At 35.1% G+C, this 23705-nt stretch overlaps 1 protein-coding gene across 2 annotated transcripts; it reads left to right on the top strand.

The window, feature by feature from the left end:
- The first annotated feature begins 1378 nt into the window (after nt 1-1378).
- Nucleotides 1379-22178, top strand: PLK4 (polo like kinase 4). Of its 2 annotated transcripts, XM_072788472.1 has the most exons (16): nt 1379-1641; nt 2299-2394; nt 3228-3323; nt 3403-3517; nt 6397-7423; nt 8540-8640; nt 11137-11498; nt 12324-12428; nt 12790-12892; nt 13845-13994; nt 14697-14830; nt 15143-15234; nt 15381-15528; nt 16359-16499; nt 19069-19175; nt 19803-22178. In XM_072788472.1, the coding sequence occupies exons 1-16, from the start codon at nt 1612-1614 to the stop codon at nt 19903-19905; spliced, it is 2910 nt and encodes a 969-aa protein (XP_072644573.1). In that variant the 5' UTR covers nt 1379-1611; the 3' UTR covers nt 19906-22178. The 2 variants fall into 2 exon arrangements, with proteins under 2 accessions (XP_072644573.1, XP_072644574.1); XM_072788473.1 differs by lacking the exon at nt 1379-1641 and having other exon boundaries at nt 2300-2394; nt 3232-3323.
- Nucleotides 22179-23705: the final 1527 nt, after the last annotated feature.

Raw genomic sequence — 23705 nt, 5'->3', positions numbered from 1 at the left:
TAATACAAATGACTCAAGTAACAGCAATTTACCAAAATAAAGAATAGAAAAAGAAAAGAATAGAGTTCAATTTCTTAAAGCACCAAACACACTCGTTACATACATATATTATTAAAATCTAAGGAGTAAACGCACAAGTGTAAAGGGTGTTTAAGACAGTAATGAGGGGAGGAGGGCGGGGGGTGGGGGTGAATGGGTGACGGGCACTGAGGTGGGCACTTGACAGGATGAGTACTGGGTGTTATTCTGTATGTTGGCAAATTAAACACCAATAAAAAATAAATTTATTATTAAAAAACAAAAAGACAGTAATGAGGGGGATCCCTCGGTGGCTCAGCGGTTTGGCGCCTGCCTTTGGCCCAGAGCGCGATCCTGGAGACCCGAGATCGAGTCCCGCAAGCTGCTTCTCCCTCTGCCTCTCTTTTTCATAAATAAATAAATCCTAAAAAAAAAAGACGGTAATGAGGGGGATCCCTCGGTGGCTCAGTAGTTGAGCATCTGCCTTTGGCTTGGGTCATGATCCAGGACCCTGGGTTCGAGTCCACATCCGACTCCGGCAGGGAGCCTGCTTCTCCCTCTCTCTCTGGGTCTCTCATGAATAAATAAATTAAAAACCTAATATATATATATATATTTTTTTTTAAAGACAGGTAGTGATTTTTCCCCCCTGTGTTCTGTCAAATTTAAACGTTTGAATTTTTAAAACCATCTTAACCGCGGGGCACCTGGGTGGCTCAGTTGTTGAGCGCGGGCCTTGGGCTTCCCGGAGTCCTCCGGGGGCCGGGGATCGAGTCCCGCATTCGGCTGCCCGCGGGGAGCCTGCCTCTCCCTCTCCCTGCCTCTGCCTCTCTCATGAATAAATACATTAAATCTTTTTTTTTAATTTTATTTATTTATTCATGAGAGACACAGGAGACACAGAGAGAGAGGCGAGAGGCAGAGACCGAGGCAGAGGGAGAAGCAGGCTCCACGCAGGGAGCCCGACGCGGGACTCGATACCGGGACTCCAGGGTCACGCCCGGGGCCGCCGGCGCTAAACCACTGAGCCACCCGGCCCGGGCTGCCCACACTAAATCTTTTTTAAAAACTTAAAATCATTTTAAACCCTTGATAGAAACGGAAGTAGTTTTCAAGGCCGTCACGTGAGTAGCCTACCGGGGAAGTCTCACGTTCCAGACCAGCTCTTAAACACGGCGGTCTGGGCCTTCTGGGAGCCCGCCGGCCGACACACCCCTGCGGCGCCGCGGGGTGCGACGAGCACTTCCGGTTCTCCGCCCCTAGGGCCTTGACGCTGGCGCCCGGCCAAGGAGAGCCTGCCACGCATGCGCGCCCAGCGCAGCCTATCCGGAGCGGCCAATTTCTTTACGTCACCGACGGCCTGCCCCGCACGGCAACCGGCGGGAGTTTTTCAAAATGGGAGCGCAGAGGCGCCGCCCAGGTCTCGGAAGGTGCCGCGGAGGCCTCTCGGTGGCTGTGCAGCCGTCGCCGGGAGCGGCGGCCTAGAGAGCCAAGCCTGATGGGCGCCAAGACCGGCTGGCTGCTTGGAGCGCTGCCTCGAAGGGACTGCGTGAAGGGAGCTCCTCTGGGGAGCACAGGCCGGGGCCTGGAAATATGGCGACCTGCATCGGGGAGAAGATCGAGGTGAAAAGACTTGGCAATCCTCTGCGGGGCCGGGGGATGGAGGGGGGCAGAGAGGGAGTTGGAGTGGCAGGACTCGAACCGGTGACTCTAACAGCTGCGGGGCGGGCGCCGAGGTGCTTTGGGAGAGCCCCAACCGCCCGCCCGGCTGTGTGGGGCGGGGCGCCCCGCCCCTCAGGCTGGAGTGTCGGGGGAACAGGTGAGTTGCTCTCGGCCCCGCCCGTCTCCTCTCAAGGCTTCAAGTTGGCCCTCCCGCCGGGGCTGCCGCGCTACAGCTGGGCGAATGTGCGTCCCCCTTCTCCCAGGGGATGGCAGTTACCTCCGGCGGGAGCTGCGGCGGGATTCCAGCCCAGCCCTCTGCCCCCGTGGGTTGGCTGGGGCTGGGAGCAAGGTGCTGGAGCTGCACTGGGGTTAAGGAAGCATTTCATTTGGGTCCTGCGTCTGAAGCCCAGCCCGGACTTTCAGGGATCCCTGCAAGGCGTCAACATGCTTTCCACTCCAGACACCTGCTGTATCGAGGTGTAACACCTGCTTGAATTCTGAATTCATATTCCCCTTTCTGTCCATTGTTATCATCTTTTTTCCGATCTCTTCCTGTCTTCTCTTTTTCTTTTTTCTCCTGTGAATCATCACACAATATCTTTAATTTTAACTTTTAAGGATTTTAAAGTTGGAAATCTGCTTGGTAAAGGATCATTTGCTGGTGTCTACAGAGCTGAGTCCATTCACACTGGTTTGGAAGTTGCAATCAAAATGGTAAGAAAATCTCCATCGACTTCTCACCTCTACTTTGCAAGGAGTTAGGTGACTTAAGATGTCAGAAACTCCTTACCTGCGAGCCCCTCCTTTTTTTTTTTTATTTAGAGTAGAAAGAACCCATTGCTTGTACACAAAAAGACTAATGCCAAGTCCAGCAACTGACCTTATACATGCCTTAGGAGATCCTTGAGTATGCTTAAATGTTTTATTTTCATTAATGTTCACTAGACCTAGGACTTGTTATTATGCAAACTTATAGCAATTGATAGAAATCAAAGAATAAACAATTTGTTTATAATAATGAGTGCTACTTGTACATAGCTCTGTATTACACTTTAACAACCTAAAACACTATTTTTTATTGTTACGGGTCAGTCTAATAGGAGTATCATAAGCAAATTAAGAATCCCTTATCTAAACCAGTAGGGAAGTTTTTTGTTTTTTGGTTTGTTTTTTGTTTTTTTTTTTTTTGGGAAGGGAAGCTTTATTTTAAAGTTTGTCTGGAAGAAAAAAGAGGAACAGGGTGAAAAAAAAAATAAAGCTTGGCTAGATTTTTGTTGTTGTTATAGATATGATAGTTGTGCTATTAAATTTTTTAAGTTGGAAGAGAGTATTAGAATGCAATGGATAAACTTACTGAATGTCTACTCTGCCAAACACTCTGTTGGGTGCATGGAGAGAACAAACACCAGAATAAATTGATCTCATAAAGAGGTAAATAAAAGGACTTAAGAATATTTTAAAGTATACTTTCTCTTCAAAGTTAACTTTTGAAAACTTCACATTTGGAAGTTTATCACCAAAATTTAAATGTCTCATGTTATTTTTAGATAGATAAGAAAGCCATGTACAAAGCTGGAATGGTACAGAGAGTCCAAAATGAGGTGAAAATACATTGCCAGTTGAAACATCCTTCTATCTTGGAGGTAATACAAATTTTATAGAAGTGACAAAGGACACAGAATTTTTGTATATTACCATTTATTATGCCCTTTTATATTTCAGCTGTATAACTATTTTGAAGATAACAATTATGTATATCTAGTATTAGAAATGTGCCATAATGGAGAAATGAATAGATATCTAAAGAACAGAATGAAACCATTCTCAGAAAACGAAGGTAGGTGGCTGCTTTTTTTCTTTTTGTATATATGAATTTTATACTTTAAAAACTAATTTTTGAAGAATGTGCTATTTTGTAATACTTAATAAAACCATTTACATTATTACTTTAGGATACGAAAGGAGACTTCCCCCCACTCTCAAAATTAGAAAAGCTGTTAATTCCTACAAGTAATTCAAGCATTACTTGAAGAAGAAGTAAAAGGAGAAATTTGTTATCCATCTTTCCCCAAAACCACATTTTAAATTAATTAAATCATTGGTAGCTATTTAGTGTCTATCCTTTCAGATCCAGAGAGAAACTTTTTAGAATGTTTTTGATGTCTATAAAGTAGTTCCTAAGTCAAACACAAATAACTATTGAGATCAGTTATTGTAGAAAATGTCAAACATACAAATAGAGGAACTAGTATAATGAACCCTCAGCTTCCAAAACATGTTCAAATTGTTTCATCTGTACGCTTCCTATTCTCCCAATTTTCCAGAATATTTTGAAGCTGATTGTAGACATCTTTGTGTCTATAAATATTTTGGCATATATCTTTAAAAAATACAAACTTTAAAAAAAAATAATAATCACAAAGTCATCATCACACCCAGTAATTCCTTAGTACCAAATGTATAGTCAGTTTCAACTTCCCTTGTTTCTTATAAATAACTTATTGTAGTTCAGATCAGTATCAAATAAGTCCATGAGTCATCACACAAATGATTGTTTTCTAGTTATCTTACCCTGGTAACTGAGATTGCAGGTACAACTAATAAATGTGGTTGCTATTAGATTTTTTTGTACATTTAAGTCTATATAACCCATTTGAAATACAATTTGGTCATTTGTATTAAATTATGCAAATATTCATATACTTTGACTCAAAATAAGGTAGTAATACAAGTTGAAGAATATCCGTAAACAGATTAATGATGATTATTGCATTTTTTTGTAATAATTTGTAACAGTAAGCCTTCTTAAATAAGCCAGAACCTACAAAAGCTATAAAGGAAAAGAATCATCAATTTGACTTAATTAAAATTAAGAATATGTATGACAAAAGATTAAGTCAAATTTAACACAAGATGGGAAATAAATATTTGTAAAATATATGACTGGCAAATTAATGTTAATATTAAAAAATATAAAAGATGCCTTTCAAAAAGGGTAATCCAATAGAAAAATGGGCAGGGAATATAACCCTGCTTCACAGAAAAGAGTACAAATGGCCAAAAAAATACATGAAAAGATACTCCAACTCTGTAGTAATTGTAAGAGTGCCTACTAAAATAGTGAGTGCCATTTTTTTACTCATTGGATTGAGACTACCCAATGCTAACAAGGATGTACATGAAAATACAGCCTTTTTGGGAGGGCAGTTTGGCAATTATTAAAATACTGAATTTTATTCTTCAACCCAGTTTCTACTTCTTGAATTTAACATTAGAGAACCACCCCATACATATGCATGAGAAAACAAACATGTACAAAATATTTATTCCTTTTTTTTTTTTTTTTTTAAAGATTTTACTTATTCATGAGGGACACATAGAGAAAGGCAGACATATAGGCAGAGGGAGAAGCAGGCTCCCTGTGGGGAGCCTGATGTGGGACTTGATCCCAGGACTGAGCGAAAGGCAGATGCTCAACCACTGAGTACCCAGGCGTCCCTGTGAGCACCCAGGAGTCCCTATTCCTTTTGTTTGTTTTATTGTAATTTTGTCCATATTCTTTTTTATGTTGTTGTTTTATTGTAATTTTGAAATAATCAGAAATGACCAAATATTCATCAATGGCGATTAAATAAAATGAAGATTTTTAGGGGACCTGGATGACACAGTTAAGCCTCTAACTCTTGGTTTCCCCTCAGGTTGTAATTTCAGGGTGTTGAGATGGAGCCCCATATTAGGCTCCACACTCCCCACAGAATCTGCTTGAGATTCTCTCTGCCCCTCCCTGATACTTTTTTTTTTTTTTTAAGATTTATTTATTTTGGAGAGGGAGAGAAATAGAGCAGGGCAGAGGAGCAGAGGGAGAGAGAATCAATCTTAAGCAGACTCCCACTTAACACAGAGCCCAACCTGTGGCTCTGTCTCCCAACCCTGAGATGATGACCTGAGCCGAAACCAAGAGTCAGACCTTTGCATAATGAGTGTGCTACCCAGGTGCCCCTAAAATAAATAAATCTTTTAAAAATAGGATTTATAAAAATAAATTAATTAATTAAAATAAAATAAATAAAAATAGGATTTATGTGTACTGTCGTGGAAATACTTCAAGAAAGAGTATGAAGTAGGGAAAAAGTAATGAAACTGTATATTTTTATACCTTTTTATTTTTAAAGCATTTATTATAGCGTTTTTCTGTTCATGTAAATGTACATAAGCACAAAGCGTAAAACAATATATACATGCTATTAACAGTGGTTATTTTTTGTGAGGGTTTGGGAGCACATCAGAGGAACTAGCTTTCTTTTTTCTTTTTTACAGTTAGAATATATTTATAAATTGTATGATTATAGATATTTGCTCTTAATTGTTCTGGACTTCCATGTACCCTAGTTACCCTAGTCTCTTCCAATTGCTAATATAACTAACCTTTCCTTAACTATATAGAAAACTCATCAGTTAGAAAGGACAAAGATTAGGAGTGCCTAGTTGTCTTAAAGGAAAGGAAATATTTCATAATATTCTTTAGAAAACTAAAGAATATTATGAAATTATTATAGTAGTCTTTTGGATAGTAAAACTAAGCTACAAGCTGGTGTTTTAATGTAATACTGTGGTACATGTACTTGGGTTTCTAAAAACTGAATTCTAAAATTCTAAATAAATACTTAATCTTTCATATTTTCTAAATTGTAAATTTTATTTTTTGCATCCCAACAGCTCGACACTTTATGCACCAGATCATCACAGGAATGTTGTATCTCCATTCTCATGGTATATTACACCGGGATCTCACACTTTCTAATCTCTTACTTACACGTAATATGAACATCAAGATTGCTGATTTTGGGCTGGCAACTCAATTGAAAATGCCACATGAAAAGCACTATACGTTATGTGGAACTCCTAATTATATTTCACCAGAAATTGCAACTCGAAGTGCACATGGACTTGAATCTGATGTTTGGTCCTTGGGCTGTATGTTTTACACGTTGCTTATTGGGAGACCACCTTTTGACACTGACACAGTCAAGAACACGTTAAATAAAGTAGTATTGGCAGATTATGAAATGCCAGCTTTTTTGACAAGAGAGGCCAAGGACCTTATTCACCAGTTACTTCGTAGAAATCCAGCAGATCGTTTAAGTCTGTCTTCAGTATTAGACCATCCTTTTATGTCCCGAAATTCCTCAACAAAAAGTAAAGATTTAGGGACTGTAGAAGACTCAATTGATAGTGGACATGCCACAATTTCTACTGCAATTACAGCTTCTTCCAGTACCAGTATAAGTGGTAGTTTATTTGACAGAAGAAGACTCTTGATTGGTCAACCACTCCCAAATAAAGTGACTGTATTTCCAAAGAATAAAAATTCAAGTGATTTTTCTTCTTCAGGAGATGGAAGCAGTCTTTATACTCAGTGGGGAAATCAAGAAAAAGAAACCAGCAATAGGGGAAGGGGAAGAGTGATCCAGGATGCAGAAGAAAGGCCACATTCTAGATACCTTCGTAGAGCCCATTCCTCTGATAGATCTGACACTTCTAATGGTCAGTCTCGAGCAAAAACATACACAATGGAACGATGTCACTCAGCAGAAATGCTTTCAAAGCCCAGAAGATCAGGAGTAGATGAAAATGAAGAAAGATATTCACCTACAAACAGCGATGTCAATATTTTTCACTTCTTTAAAGAAAAGGCATCCAGTAGTCCTGGATCTTTTGAAAGACCTGATAATGATCAAGCACGGTAAGAATTCTATCAAAAGCATTTTTTTTAGGGATCCCTGGGTGGCGCAGCGGTTTGGTGCCTGCCTTTGGCCCAGGGCGCGATCCTGGAGACCCAGGATCGAATCCCACATCGGGCTCCCGGTGCATGGAGCCTGCTTCTCCCTCTGCCTGTGTCTCTGCCTCTCTCTCTCTCTCTCTGTGTGACTATCATAAATAAATAAAAATTTAAAAAAAAAAAAAAAAAGCATTTTTTTTAATGTTCTATTAGCACAAATATGAAGCTGCATGTAACTGAGGGTTGATTTTTTTTTTAACATTTTCAGATGTTTCTGGGTACTTCTTAATTATGATTTCTATTAGAGAATCAGAATGATGATTTTTTTTTAATTATTTAAAAGATTTTATTTATTTGTTAGAGACCAGGAGAAGCAGACTTCCTGCTGAGCAGGGAGCCCAATATGAGGCTGTATCCCAGGACCCAGAGATCATGACCTGAGCAGAAGGCACTTACCTGTTACCTGACTCAGCCACCCAGGCACCCCAGAATGACTTTTTATTTGTAGTTAAGAAATTCTTTCAAAATGAGTATATAGTCTCATGAATGTGTTTGTAGAATGTTTTAATACCTGAGAATTTTTAGTCTGATTTTTTTTTTTTTTTTGTAGAAAGGAAGTCTCCAGTGTGAAGTATATTGAACATGTCTGAGCCCTAAAGTACTCCAGTAGTAACTATTCTCTCTCTCTCCCCTCCTTTTTTTAGCCCCACCACACAAAACACACACACACACACACAAGGTGAGCCAGTGATGAGTAATCATATTATTGACTCCTTCTCACATGAGAGCTAATTTTTTAGTGACTCTGGTATTTTTTTTTCCTTTCTCTGATCTTTGATTTTTATGCTTAAATTTTAACAGCGCAGTAGCCATATAGAAATGTCACAGTACTATGGGCATTTTGGTCTAGAAGTTTAACTTCTTAAAGACAACTTAATTATGCCAATATTGGTTTCTATAGTTACTCTAAAATTTTTAAGTATTCAGATCAAAAGGTAACTACCTTTTAAAATATTTTTTGTCTTCAAAAGTTATTACCTGATAATTTTTTGTTTATCAGAATTTCTTTTCTCTGTTTAGCTCCAATCATCTTTGTCCAGGAAAAACTCCTTTTCCATTTCCAGACCAGACACCTCAGACTGAAATGGTGCAGCAGTGGTTTGGGAATCTGCAAATAAAGCGTGAGTTTTCTGTTTTGTTTTGTTTTTATATGTTTGGGTTTTCTTAAGAAAATAATACATGTTAAAAAAGAAAATATATTTTCAATAAGCTGTATTACAATACAGTAATAATAAATACTCATTTTGAGTATTTGCTTATCAGCTACTATCCTTAATGGTTAACAAATATTAACTTATTAAATTCTCACACTCAAAAAATATGAAGATAATATCATTAGCCCTGTCTTACACCTGAGGAACTGTATTGCACAGAGCTTAATTTGACAAGCTACACTGCCTTTAAGCAGAGGATCCAGGATTCCAGCCCATACAGTCTGGCTCATAAACTTTACTCTATCTCTCTGTTCTTGCAGTGTATCTGTAATAAGCACTTAACTATCAGTGCATATAAAATAATCAAAAGATGGTTGATCTTATTTTTAAGTAGAAGCTGATGTGGACAATTCATGGTTTACTAATGGGACCTCACATATGATAAAGTATACAACTACTAAAACCTAAATGGGTTTTTTTGGTGGGGGTGGCGGTTTGTTGTTTTAAGTAAGCTCTAAGCCCAACATGGGCTTGAACTCAGGACTTCAGATCAAGAATTATATGCTTTACTGACTGAGCCAGCCGGGTACCCCAAAAACCTAACATTTTTAAACAGCTGTCATTCCAAGTCATTATTTATTAATTAATTAATTTTTTTAAAGATTTTATTTATTTATGCATGAGAGACACAGAGAAGCAGAGACGTAGGCAGAGGGAGAAGCAGGCTCCATACAGAGACCCCAATGTGGGACTTGATCCCAGGACCACGGGATCATGCCCTGAGGCAAAGGCAGGTGCTCAACCACTGAGCCACCCAGGTGTCCCTGAAGTCATTATTTTAGATTCAGAGTTTGGAAGTTCAACATTTCTTATTAATGAACATAACAGACTCACAGAAGGTGTGTTGAAAATAATGGTGAAGAAAAAGAATAAAAAAAACATATGGGGAGGAGGAGATTACAAAGTATTATATTACTTCAGACAAGGAGTACATAATATGACTATAATTTAAGCACAGTTGTTATCTCAAGTGTGTATTGCTTTTTTAAAAAATATATTTTCAAGAGCCCAAAAGGGAATTAATCTTTTTTTTAAGTATTTTTATTTATTTATTTGTTTGTTTGTTTGTTTGTTTGTTTATTTATTTATGATAGTCACAGAGAGAGAGAGAGAGGCAGAGACACAGGCAGAGGGAGAAGCAGGCTCCATTCACCGGGAGCCCGATGTGGGATTCGATCCCGGGTCTCCAGGATCGCGCCCTGGGCCAAAGGCAGGCGCTAAACCGCTGCACCACCCAGGGATCCTGGAATTAATCTTTTTATGTGTACTTGTTGATGATTCAAATTTCTATTTTTTTAAACTATAAAATTGCCATGTACTTAAACTTGCACTTAACCTGCTGTGTTTATAGATACTTTTATTTAGTAGTATGGAGATATCTGAGATGGAGAAATAAGCTTGTTTATAATCTAGTAGTGCCACTGCAATTTTATTTTATTTTTTTTATTTTTTTAAGATTTATTTATTTATTTAGACAGAGAGAGAGAGAGAGAGAGAGAGAGAGAGGCAGAGACAGAGACACTGTCAGAGGGAGAAGCAGGCTCCATGCCTGGAGCCTGACGCAGGACTCCATCCCGAGACTCCAGGATCGCGCCCTGGGCCAAAGGCAGGCGCTAAACTGCTGAGCCACCCAGGGATCCCCACCACTGCAATTTTAAAGTATATTATTGGGTACAAAATATTTTCTGTCATAATGGGAGTAGGGGGAAGGAAAGCACTAAAAAAAAGTCATTTAGGGAAAAAAATTGCAATACATATTTTTAGAGTTAAGCATTTGAATAATTGCCTTATAGATATCTATATAGTCTAATCATTTTAAGGGCTTTAAAAAGATAATGATCCCTTGTGAACTCTCAAACATATGAAATATAAATGGGTAAAATTCAACAAAAACTCTTTAAAAATGTAGTGCAGATACACTTGTGATAGTAAATATTAATAATAGTAAAACTATTTCATATATTGTTTTTGCTCTTACTTGCATATTTTATAAGATAGAACAGACAGTCCTTAGCTTAAAGAGGATAAATTTACTTCTTACTGAGAATGATTACCTGGGATATCCTCAAATCTGTACTTGTTGGAGCATTGGAAATTACTTGTTTTAGAACTAGTAAGTGACCCTCAATTTTGCCTCAGTTGAAAAACTAATTTCATAATACAAAAGGCAGTCATTAGAAAATAGGTTTAATAATATCTTTCTTAATTTTAGGAGTATAAAGGTATTTCTTAAAATATTCTTTTAAAGTCATTTATTATGTCATATCTTAAAACTGCTTATTTGTTAAATATTATGTAGATTTTTTTTACAGGTTTTTTTTTGTACCTCAAAAAAACAATACCAGCATGACATTGTGTTATATTAATTTTTCACTAAATTACTTCATTCTGGGTATATTATAGCTCATTTCAGAGAAACTACTGAGCACAATAGCATTGGCCCAAACAGAGATTTCCAAGGCCATCCAGATTTGCAGGACACATCAAGAAATGCTTGGACTGATACACGAGTCAAAAAGAGCCCTGATGCTTCTGATAACGTACATTCTGCAAAACAGCTGAATACTATGAAGTATATGACTGCATTTCAAAGTAAACCTGAAATAATTCAACAAGAATCTATTTATGACTCTGATCCTCTTTCTGAACAAAACAAGACTAGGGGAATGGAGCCACCATATCAGAAATGTACATTACGAGGCATTACATCTCCTTTGACTGCTTACAGGTTAAAACCAATTAGACAGAAAACCAAAAAGGCTGTGGTATGTCAACAATTTTTCTAAATTACTATATGATATTTTCTTTGAGTATGTGGTTTCTTATATTAAATATGTCTCTTTAGTTCCTGTACTTCTGATATTTACATGATAAACTCATTTGAAAGAAGAGACTGAGAGTTTATGGAAAAATAGCTTTTGTTCTTCTTCCAGCTACTTTAAGAATGGTGAATTGATACTGATAAGTTTTGAGTTTTAAATTATTGATAATGAGAAACACTTAAAAGTAACAGTGGTTAAATACTATGTTAAATATTATTCACAATTCCAATTACTAAATTAATATTTAATATCACCTTTTGCTTTTGTTTTAAATGTTTCTGTATTCCAGTTTCAAATCAAAAAGGTAAACTAGAAAAAAAAATTTTTTTTAACATCTGAAACTATTTAAGAAGACCATACAGAAAATCAAGTTTAGAGTTTAAATTGTGTGAATTGGAAACAGTGATTTTTATTTTTTAATTCCATCTTCCTCCTGTTCATACCTTGTTTTCTATTTCATCCAGTCTTGCCTTTGTTTGGCTTGCTCTTGTCTTTTCAGAGTCCTTATTCTCCACCCCTACCTTCTGCTTTCATTCTGCCCCCTGGTTATCATTTCACACTTAATTATACCTTCTTACCTTTGCTCCTTATGTTTCACAGTTGTGCTCAACTACACCTCTGATGTAGATTGTTGTTGAGAAGCAGCCATTTGATTTTGACTGTAATTTTTGTTTCTGCTATGGTTAAGTATTGCTTTTAAGTGTTGTATATGTCAGAGCTATTACAGTAAACGAGAATTGTTATTAACCCTAGTTTTTCGTTGTATAGGTTAGTATACTTGATTCAGAGGAGGTCTGTGTGGAGCTTCTAAAGGAGCATACATCTCAAGAATATGTGAAAGAAGTTCTTCAAATATCTAGTGATGGAAATATGGTAATGTAACTTTGCTTTATTATCTTGCAACTTTAAATTTTCATTAAGCATTTAGCATTCCAATTTATTCTACAATGATATTGTTAAATTTTTTTAATTGGTTTTCTTAATATGTTAAATTCAAAAAGTAAAGTAGTAGACTACATATATTTAACTAGCGTAGCTTTAAAATAATTACAACCTGTACAAAATCTAAACTTTAAACTTAAGTTTGGAAAGCAAAATAATTACTTCTAGAGAATATTTAGCATTTTCAACAAAATAAGTTTTACATGTGAGCTCTTTTCATAATTTTATTAACAAAATAAAGCACTCTAACTTAACAGCATATGATTAGAATTCTTAAAATGTTTTTTGGCAGATCACTATTTATTATCCGAATGATGGAAGAGGTTTTCCTCTTGCTGATAGACCACCACCCCCTACTGACAACATTAGTAGGTACAGCTTTGACAATTTACCAGGTATGTAAATTTACCAGGGAATATATTTAGATAATGGATTTATATATACATAAATTCTATATATGTGGATATCATAGATTATAAATGTCTTGCTTCAGCCAGTCTGTAGCTCATGTTCTTATTCTTTATATGTGGTGAGATGTGGTGTACCTTACTAATCTAATGTTTATTCATATTCTATAAGTAAAAACTACCTATGGAATATTAGTTGTTTATCACACAAGTATAATATGTACACTTATTTAGTTACTAATTTGTCTAGAATCTTGTTTAAAATTCAACATAAAGTATCTAATTTTGACTTTTGAGACCATTACTGTGCTCCATAGACTCCTTGTTCAGCTTCTGGATATTATGGATAGGGGAATTAAATATTGAATAGTAATAAGACTTGGCTGAACTGACTTTTGGAATCAAACAAGAAAACCTGTTTATAACCCTATTAGAAATCAAAACAGATAGACAAGACTAAATACTATGTTGACTGTAGTTACAGGGAAATGTAAAACCTGACTTTTGTATATTAGGACCATAAAACTCTATGCTTTACTAGCATAAAAAGAACTACATTGTTTCCTAATAGTCTGATACTGATATCTCAGGTAGAAATTTTTTCATTTCAATTACTAACATCTTATTATAATTACTTATAAGAAGGAATAATTACTTATAATAAGATGTCAGTGATTCAAAGAAAGAGATTTTTTAAATAATCATGGTACTACTCATCATAATTTGTTATATACTTCTTGGGAATTGTATTATACTGTCCTTAGTTTTCATTAAAAGAGTTGGATCACTAAAATATCTTTATTTTGGTAATGAGGTTTCTAAGCTATGAACTTGAATTTTTGAGGAAGAGTAGAAATCAGTATTAAACTTATAGAATTTACATGTCAAATCAGCACTTTATTTCCTAATAATAGCTAATTTTTTTTCTGTTCTTTCCTAGAGAAGTACTGGCGAAAATATCAATATGCTTCTAGATTTGTACACCTTGTACGATCTAAATCACCCAAAATCACTTATTTTACAAAATATGCTAAATGCATTTTGATGGAGAATTCCCCTGGTGCTGATTTTGAGGTTTGGTTTTATGATGGTAAGTACCATTTAGAAATGGTAATTTTTTTCCCCTTTAGTTTATAATTTAGTAATTGTGGTTTTTTTAATTCAGCACCACAAGTTTTTAAGCTATATATTCATACAAATAAAATACACAATACAGTGTACTATGTTAACCAAATTTATTTATATATTTTCATGTAAACAACTTATTCTCCAATATGTATATTAGTCCTCTTTCCTTATTTAGCTCGGATTTAACAACATTTAGCTTGATAGTACAAAATCACCTGAAATAAACAATATCCTATTTCTTATTAGAAATTCAAATATTCAAATTGTAAAAATTATAAATGTGGCTAAAGGATCGATTTGACCTAGAGAATATCATTTTCTTAATCTATAAGGATGGTTTACTTTTTAATCTGTAAAGCTCCCTTTAAGGGACACCTAGCACAAACACACAGTACACATATCATTATACTTATCCTTCAATTATGTTTTCGTATGAGATCAGTGATTTTTTTTAAATACCATAAAAGTATCAGACTTAAGCCAATTGTATGCAGAAAAGGAAAATGGATGGTCTGTATTTATTGAATACATTCAGAGACTCATTTTATTCATGGTCAGCAAGTGAATATAAATAACTTGATCTTTACATACTAGTATGATAATGAATATAAACATAGGAATATTTAAAGAAATGATAAAAGCATTTTTCTTCTTATTCTTTAAGGAGCAAAGATACACAAAACTGAAGATTTAATTCAGGTGATTGAAAAGACTGGGAAATCTTATACCTTAAAAGGTGAAAGTGAAATCAATACCTTGAAAGGGGAAATAAAATTGTATATGGACCATGCAGATGAGGTATGTACCTAGTTATGGTAGGTTTTTCATACCAATTAATAGTGATTCCAGGGGCACCTGGGTAGCTCAGTGGTTGAGTGTCTGCCTTTGGCTCAGGTCATGATCCTGGGTTCCTAGGATCAAGTCCTGCATCAGGTTCCTCTCGGGGAGCCTGTTTCTCCTGCTGCCTATGTCTTTGCCTCTCTCTCTCTCTCTCTCTCTCTCTCTCTCTCTCTCTGTGTGTCTCTCATGAAAAAATAAAATCTTAAAAAAGTTTGATTCCAAATGACAGGTGAAATAATGACAAAAAGCATTATTGTTCTTTTGAAACAGGGCCATCGTATTTGCTTAGCACTGGAATCCGTAATTTCAGAAGAGGAAAAGAAAAGTGGAAGTGCTCCCTTTTTCCCAATAATTGTAGGAAGGTAAATGTTTGAAAAATGTTTAAACATGGCTAAAATGTGTCATAAATGTTTAAAAAAAGGTTTGGTGTTTACATTTTGGACATTTTTTAGTTTTCTGTAAGTTGAAAGCTTTAAGGGAATATATCTGGACATTTCTTTCCCTTCAGAAAACCTGGTAATACTAGTTCACCTAAGGCCTTATCACCTCCTACTTCTGTGGATCCAAACTACCTGATGAGTGACAGAGCATCTTTGAATAAAATGATCATAAATAGTGCTGCTTCTCCAAAACCAACACCAATACTTAATCCTTCTGTAAGTAAAAATACATCACTTCTATACTTTAAACTCTGTCATTGTCTCATGTCCTTCATATAAAATATAAATTCCATACTATTACCTTACTCTCACCTGTCTACTTCTCCCTTGCCTACTTTTTTTTTTTTTTTTTCCTTGCCTACTTTACCCTGTACTCTCTTTGCCTTATTCTAGTTCTCTAAAGCCTTCTTTCAGTTCTTCAAGTAAGTTTCAGGGCCTTTTCACATGCTGTTCACTTGACCTGGAACTTTTCTCCAAACTCTTAATGGCTAATTCTTTCTCATCATTCAGGTCTCAATTTAAATGTTACCACAGTGAAGTCTAACCTGCCCCTCTGGCAAAAAGCTAAATATATTATTATATGTATATATCATTTTATTTTTACTAGTAAAATATCATTGCCTTAATATCCATGATAGGCCTATGGTTACATAAATGTAAATTTTTATTCTATGAACTATCATGCCTGTAAAGACTATATAGCAATATAGGAAATGCGACATTAAAGAAATGGATCTGTGAGTGTATATTCACAGACCTACATATATACTACAATAGCAGTATGAAAAATTATACCTTGAGGGAAAAATATAAATTTGCCTACATGAAAACAGCAACTCTTGATTTTCTTCTCTTTCCATAATACAGTTATATGTTTATGTTTTTAATACTTTAAATCTGAAGTTTCTTGTTTATGTGGTTATATTTTAATTTTTTAACTTTGTTATTAAAAATTATTGTAAGCTAATGAAAATCTAGTCCTTTTTCAGTTTTGCTTGGCTTATAAAAACACTGAGGAATAATATCTTGTCTTTTACTGTTTATAGATGGTTACAAATGAAGGATGTGGCTTTACAGCTGCAGCTTCTGGAACAAACATTCCTTCTAGTAGTCTTAAAGATTGTCTTCCTAAATCAGCACAACTTTTGAAATCGGTTTTTGTGAAAAATGTTGGTTGGGCTACACAGGTGAGAATTTTTAGAAAAGGGAATTTTTTTCACTGAATATCCTTAGTTTTCATAGTAATTAGACAATTATCAGAAAATACAATTTATTTTTTAAAGATTTCTCTTTGCAAGAAAGTTTCTACACCTTTTTTTACATTGGTTATGTTTTTATTTGTGTACATTTGGAAAACTCTAGATATTGCTAATAACAGATTGTCTCCTAAGGCATAAGTGATTTGTTTTTGTCGTTTTGTTTTTAAAGTTTTAAAAACAAGTTTTAAACCCAAGTGTCCACTGATAGATGGATAAAGACGATATATGTGTTGGGGTGTCTGGCTGGCTTAGTCTGTAGAGCTTGCGACTCAATCTCAGGGCTGAGTTAAAGCCCCACGTTGGGCATGGAGCCTACTTAAAATTGATTAATAAATAAATACATACATACTTTTTTTAAAGATTTTATTTATTTATTCATAGAGACACAGAGAGAGAGAGAGGGGCAGAGGTACAGGCAGAGGGAGAAGCAGGCTCCATGCAGGGAGCCTGACGTGGGACTCGATCCAGGGTCCCCAAGATCAAACCCCGGGCTGCAAGCAGTGCTAAACCGCTGTGCCACCAGGGCTGTCCCATACATACATTTTTAAAAGTATGTGTATGTACACAATAGAATATTACTCAGCCATAAAAAAAAAATAAAATAAAATCTTGCCATTTGTGACAACATAGATGGTTCTAGAGGGTATTATGGCAAGTGAAATAAGACTGAAAAAAAAAAAAAAGAAATAAGACTGAGAAAAACAAATATATCATTTCAGTTACATGTGAAAGCTAAAAAACAAAACAAAAACAGAAGTTCATCAATACAGAGAACAAACTGGTTGTTTCCAGAGGGGAGGAGGATTGGCAAACTCGGTGAAGGGGATTAAGGGGTACACACTTACAGTTGTAAAATAAATGACAAATGAAAAGTATAGCATATGGAAAATTATCAATAATACTGTAATGTTGTACAGTGACAGATGGTGAGCAGAGTACTATATAGAATTGTTGAATCACTATGTAGTATACCTGAAACTAGCGTAACATTATATGTCAATTATGCTTCAATTTAAAATCTAAATTAAGGGCACCTGGGTGGTTCAGTGATTGAGTCTGCCTTTGGCTCAGGTCGTGATCCCAAGGTCCTGGGATTGAGTCCTGCATCATGTTCCCTGCAGGGAGCCTGCTTCTCCCTCTGCCTTTGTCTCTGTCTCTCTCTCTCTTTCTCTCTCTCATGAACAAATAAATCAAAATCTTCAAAAAATAAAAATAAAATATAAATTAAAAACAATAGAATTGTCACAATAATGGCTACTTGTCAGGAATTAAGAATGATATTCATGACATTTAAGTTTTAGAAACTATTTGTAATCTATTAGAATAACTTACATTTGGCAGAAAAGGATTTTTGCATTTAAAAATTAAGTCCACATTAAGTTTCAAACTTACAGAATTATATGTAGGTGTGAGCCTGTATGTATATATTATCTGAAAGCTTAAAGATTGGAGACTTGAGCATAGTACATGTAATTTTTACTTGCTAGTGAAGTAAAATGCATTTTAGACCTTTATGGGGGTAGGAAATACATGAAGAGAACTCAGCATATATTGAATAAGCTATGTGGTACCCTATTTCTCATATATATTGTCTTATTCCCCAAATTAAAACCTAGTAAAGGTGATGTTACCTCTTTTTATAGATAGTAAAATTATGGCTTATAATTATTGATTGACTTGCACAGTCCTACTCAGTAGTTGGCAGAGATGAATGTAAACCCAGGTCTATTTGATTCCAGTGTCCATGACTTCTCTCTGCTGTTTGGAATGCCACATTGTGTATTAGTAACTATATCAAATATCAGTGACTAAAGGGATAAGTTTGCAAAGGTGTAATGTTCTCAGGCCAAAGAGAAATTCTGTGTCCCAAGTGCAAAGAATAGAGGAAGATCCTAATTTAAGAAAATGTTACTTTCGTTATTTCTTAAATCTCTTCTTGGTTAGGATGCTATTGGAGTGGGAGGATGACACAAAACTATTCAGACATTGTAGTAGAAATGAATGGGAAACGATTAATTTAGAATAATTTTATTTATTTTTTAAAATAATTTTAATATTATAAATGCCTTAGCTATTAAAGGAATAATCTGAAAAGATGTGAATATTCCTAATGCTACTACCATCACTGCCTCATATTTGTAGTTCCTGAGAAGGTTGCCTTTTTTTTTTTTTTTTTTAAGATTTGTTTAAGACAAAGTACACGTGAGGGTGTGAAAGTGTGAGGGGTTGGGGGGCAGAGGGGCTCCCCATTTAGTGGGGAGCCCTACACAGAGCTTGATCATAGGACCCTGAGATCTTAACCTGAGCTGAAATCAAGAGTCAGATGCTTAACCGACTAAACCACCCAGGTGCTCTGAGCATTGTTTTTGTTTTTCTTGTTTTGTTTTGTTGTTTTGTTTTGTTTTATCTATGTGAAAAACCTATTAAACATGAGTACCTTCTAAGAACTTCAAGTCTCCTACAGTATAGTAATTCTGCATGCTTATTATTTTTCTAGTTAACTAGTGGAGCTGTGTGGGTTCAGTTCAATGATGGGTCCCAGTTGGTCGTGCAGGCAGGAGTATCTTCTATCAGTTATACATCACCAAATGGTCAAATAACTAGGTAAGTTCATAAAATAATGGTTGGGATTTAGCCTTTTGCTATATAATTTCTTTCCTCTCTATGTTGAAATAAATGATTTAATAAGGTTTTGTATGTTCTTTAGATTAAGGCCGTCAGTTTAATGAAGAGTCCAATTTTCAACTTGCTTTAGAAATTATAAAGTCATTTCAAGTTTTCTTTTTATTATTTTTAATTTTCTTTTTATTATTTAATTTTTTTTAATCTATTTATGATAGTCAGAGAGAGAGAGAGAGAGAGAGGGAGGGAGGGAGGCAGAGACATAGGCAGAGGGAGAAGCAGGCTCCATGCACCGGGAGCCCGATGTGGGATTCGATCCCGGGTCTCCAGTATCGCGCCCTGGGCGAAAGGCAGGCGCCAAACCGCTGCGCCACCCAGGGATCCCCTCTTTTTATTATTTAAATACATTTAGAAAGTGGCCTGTTTTAAAAGGAAACAAATTGGTTAATTGGTTATGCTTATCTTGATTTAGGTATCTACTTAAATAATTTTGTGTAATTTTTCTGAGGTGCCTCTTTCATTGAAGAATTACTGAAAAATATAATACATCTTTTGGTACTCTCATACAAACCATTTAATTAAGTTATGTTTTTCTTTTGCTTCACTTAGGTATGGAGAAAATGAAAAATTACCAGATTACATCAAACAGAAATTACAGTGTCTTTCTTCCATCCTTTTGATGTTTTCTAATCCATCTCCTAGTTTTGAATGATTGAAGCTCCTTTTAGATTTATAAGTCTAATAAATAACTTGTTGGCTTTCAAGTAAAGTGACTTTTTTTTTTAATATAACTTCCTCAGAAAGCCTTTCTATAAAAGACAGGTTTAATCTATACCATAATGGATGTATTCTAATTAGAGAACAAAGCAGAATGAAACTTATAAAATGTACAGGTCATAGATTAAAACTGTATACCGGACTTTGCTCTTAGAACATATACCCCCAAAATTTGTGTTCATATATTTGTATCGAACAGTTTTTTAAAAGCAAAAATATAAATGGTGTGTGGTATATTTATGCTTTTTTAAATTGTTTTCTCTACTTCTCAGACATGTTGAGAATCATGAAAAAAACATGCTGAAGTTTTTGAACATGTAAATAATGTGTATTTATAAGTAACATATGTAAACATGTATATTTGTTTTATATTTATTTTTGTAGCACCAGTGAAACATTTCTGAAAATGCATTTTATAAAAAAATAAATACAGTGATAAGTTGCTTTATCTTTTGATTTATTTAATTAAATACTTATTTTAAAGTAAGTTACTAGTAAGCTCATTTTTAAATTTTGTTCCCTGTTTAGGAACCAGTTAAATTTTCAAAATTAATTTTGCAAATGGTAAATACCTTGGTTCTCTACCTGTATTTGAAAATATCTGCATATTTTAATGATAAACATTTTAACATTGTAGAACTTAAAGCAATAATTAAGATGAAGAAAAAAAATATTTGATAGACAGCCATTTCTAATACTCAAGGTAAAATAGGAATGAAATAAAACTATAAATAAGATAAAGACTGTTTAACCTAATGTTTCCTGCTATTTTTTAGAATTAGAAACATTTGAGGTAATTACATCTAGTAGACAGGAATATTTAATGCCATATTCAACATCGTTTTGGATGTTTTTACCAAAGGCGATGAGTAGAAAAACAATTTGCAACATAAATTGCATAGTTAATAAGAAAAAGACAACCCGATAGAAATATGGACAAAAGATAGGAGCAGATAATTCACAAAGACAGAACTACATATACTGAATCAAAAGGAAATATATGCTCACCACATTTATGGTTGGAGAAACGCAAAATTAAAATCATATCCTGTTATCAAAGAGATTGGTAAAAAATAATAAAATAGTGCTTGCTAAGAGGAACAGGACACTTTCAGGTGTTAAATTAATGAAAAGTAATTTAGCAATATCCTTTAGAAGTAACACATTTTAGTACATTGGTAATCCAGTTTCAGGAGGAAAATCATGTAAGCCCTTCTTTTAGGGAAAAAATATAAGAAAGAAGAATTTCCCTCAAAAAATGGAAGTATTTAAAGAAATTTCTAGCTTAATTTTGAAGGCTAAATACATTTTGCTTTTACAGACTTCACTTAGGTGTATTTTTTGTTATCTCTTTCAGTCTGAATGTACCTTTGTTTCAGGTACTTCTCTTATACATACCATATAGCTGCATTTTGTTTTTTAATCCAATCTGATAACCTCTGTAGTCTACCATGTTCATATTTATTATCATTTCTGATATGTTTACTGGCATTATGGTTCAATTGTATTTATGTCTACAGTTTCTTTTGTGCTTTGTACCACATACCTATTGTTTCCTTCTTTTTTTCCTCTTTCCTGCCTTCTTTGAGATTTAGTTTCCTTTAATATCTTTTACTCTTCATACTGATTTTCTTTGAGAGGGTACAGTAGTGGTTTATTAATATTCACTTTACATTATCATGACTATGAAAACATTCATAGCTGAACTATGTACCACGTTAGAATTACATTTCTTGAACAACTGTGTTTTTCTGTAGTTACTTTGTTAGGTCAAACACATCTGATTATCTGTAGTTTTTGTTGTTGTTTCCTTTTTCCCCTCCCTTTGAATACAGCTCTCTGGAGCCCTCTGATTTCCTTTTCCTATCTGGACTGGTGGCTGTGTATATAGCATTTCCACTATATAAATAAAATATGTTGTAATTTTTTTATCCATTATACTGCTGATGAATATTTATATTGTTTCCAGATTTTGGCTATAAAAACGGTATTGGTATGACAGTGTTTTAGTGCATATGCACACAAGTTTCACTAGAGTTTTACTCAGAACTGAATATGATGGACTTTAATATTGGTGCATCTCAAATGTTAGGAGATAATGCCTAATTTTTTTACACTTCCACCTGTAACATATAAGAGTTTATATTGTTCCACACTCCCATCATTACTTGGTGTTACAATCTATTAAAGTTTTTGCCAGTTTGACAAGTGTGGAATAGTGATCATTGTGGTTTTAATATGCATTTCCCTAATTACTAAAGAGGCTGGAATCTTACATAGTTATTAGATATTCATCTTTCATGAAGTGCCTGTTATGTCTTCTACCTATTTTTTTCTCTTGGGTTGTCTGGCTTTTTCTTGGTGATTATGAAGAGTTCAGGATATGTATCCTTTGTCTATTGACATGTGGCAAATGTCTTTACTATTTTAGGCTCTCACGCTCTTAGTATGACTTGATAAGCAAAAATTTCTAAATGTCCAATTTCACAGACTTCCTTTACAGATACTGCTTTTTAAGTTCTGCATAGTATTTTTAAAAATTCTATATTTAAATTCAACTTAATTAACATTCACTGTTTATTAGTTATGGGGTAGAATTTAGTGATTCATCAGTTGCATGTAACACCCAGTGCTCATGACATTAGGTGCCCTCCTTAATGCCCATCACCCAATTACTCCTTCCTCCCACCCATCTCCCCTCAGCAACCCTCAGTTTGTTTCCTAGAGTTCATCTCTTATTGTTTGCCTCCCTCTCTATTTTCATCTTATTTTTTCTTCCCTTCCCCTATGTTCATCTGTTTTGTTTCTTAAATTCTACATATGACTGAAATCATGTGGTATTTGTCTTTCTCTGACTGACTTATTTTACTGAGCGTAATACTATTTCCATTGATGTCATTGTAAATGGCAAGATTTCATTCTTTTTGATGGCTAATATTCCATTGTAAATATGTACCTCATCTTCATCCATTCATCTGTGGATGATGGATGATGGACATCTGGGCTCTTTCCATAGTTTGGCTATTGTGGACATTGCTGCTATAAACACTGTGGTGCAGGTGCCTCTTTGAATCACTATGTTTATAATTTTTAAATAAGTGCCTAGTAGTGCAATTGCTGGGTCACTACTTTCAACTTTTTGAGGAACCTCCATACTGTTTTCCAGAGTGGCTGCACCAGGTTATATTCCCAACAGCAGTGTAAGAAGGTTGTCCTTTCTCTGCATCCTCACTGACATCTGTTGCTTCCTGACTTGTTCATTTTAACCATTCTGACTGTGTGATGTGCTATCTCATCGTAGTTTTTATCTCTATTTCCCTGATGCCAAGTGATGTTGGGCATTTTTTCATGTGGTTTGTTGACCATTTGCATGCCTTCTTTGGAGAAATGGCTGTTCATGTCTTCTGCCCATTTCTTGACTAAGTTTTTTGGGTATTGCATTTGATAAGTTCTTTACTGATTTTTGATACTAAACCTTTATCTGATAAAGCATTTGCAATTGTCTTCTGACATTCCATAGGTTGCCTTTTAGTTTTGTTGACTTTTGCTGTGTAAGATCTTTTTATCTTGAAGTCCCAGTAGTCCTGTTTTTGTTTTTGTTTCTCTTGCCTTTGGAGATATGTCTGTCAAGAAGTTGCTGCAGCTGAGGTCAAAGAGGTTGCTGCCTGCTCTTCTCTAGCATTCTGATGGATTTTTTCAATCACTTTGAGTTTATTTATGGTGTAAGATAGTGAT

The sequence above is a fragment of the Canis lupus genome, chromosome 20 (genome assembly GCF_048164855.1).
Source record: "Canis lupus baileyi chromosome 20, mCanLup2.hap1, whole genome shotgun sequence".
NCBI lineage: Eukaryota > Metazoa > Chordata > Mammalia > Carnivora > Canidae > Canis > Canis lupus.
The sequence above is the reverse complement of the archived record's forward strand: the minus strand, read 5'-3'. Positions and strand labels throughout refer to the sequence as shown.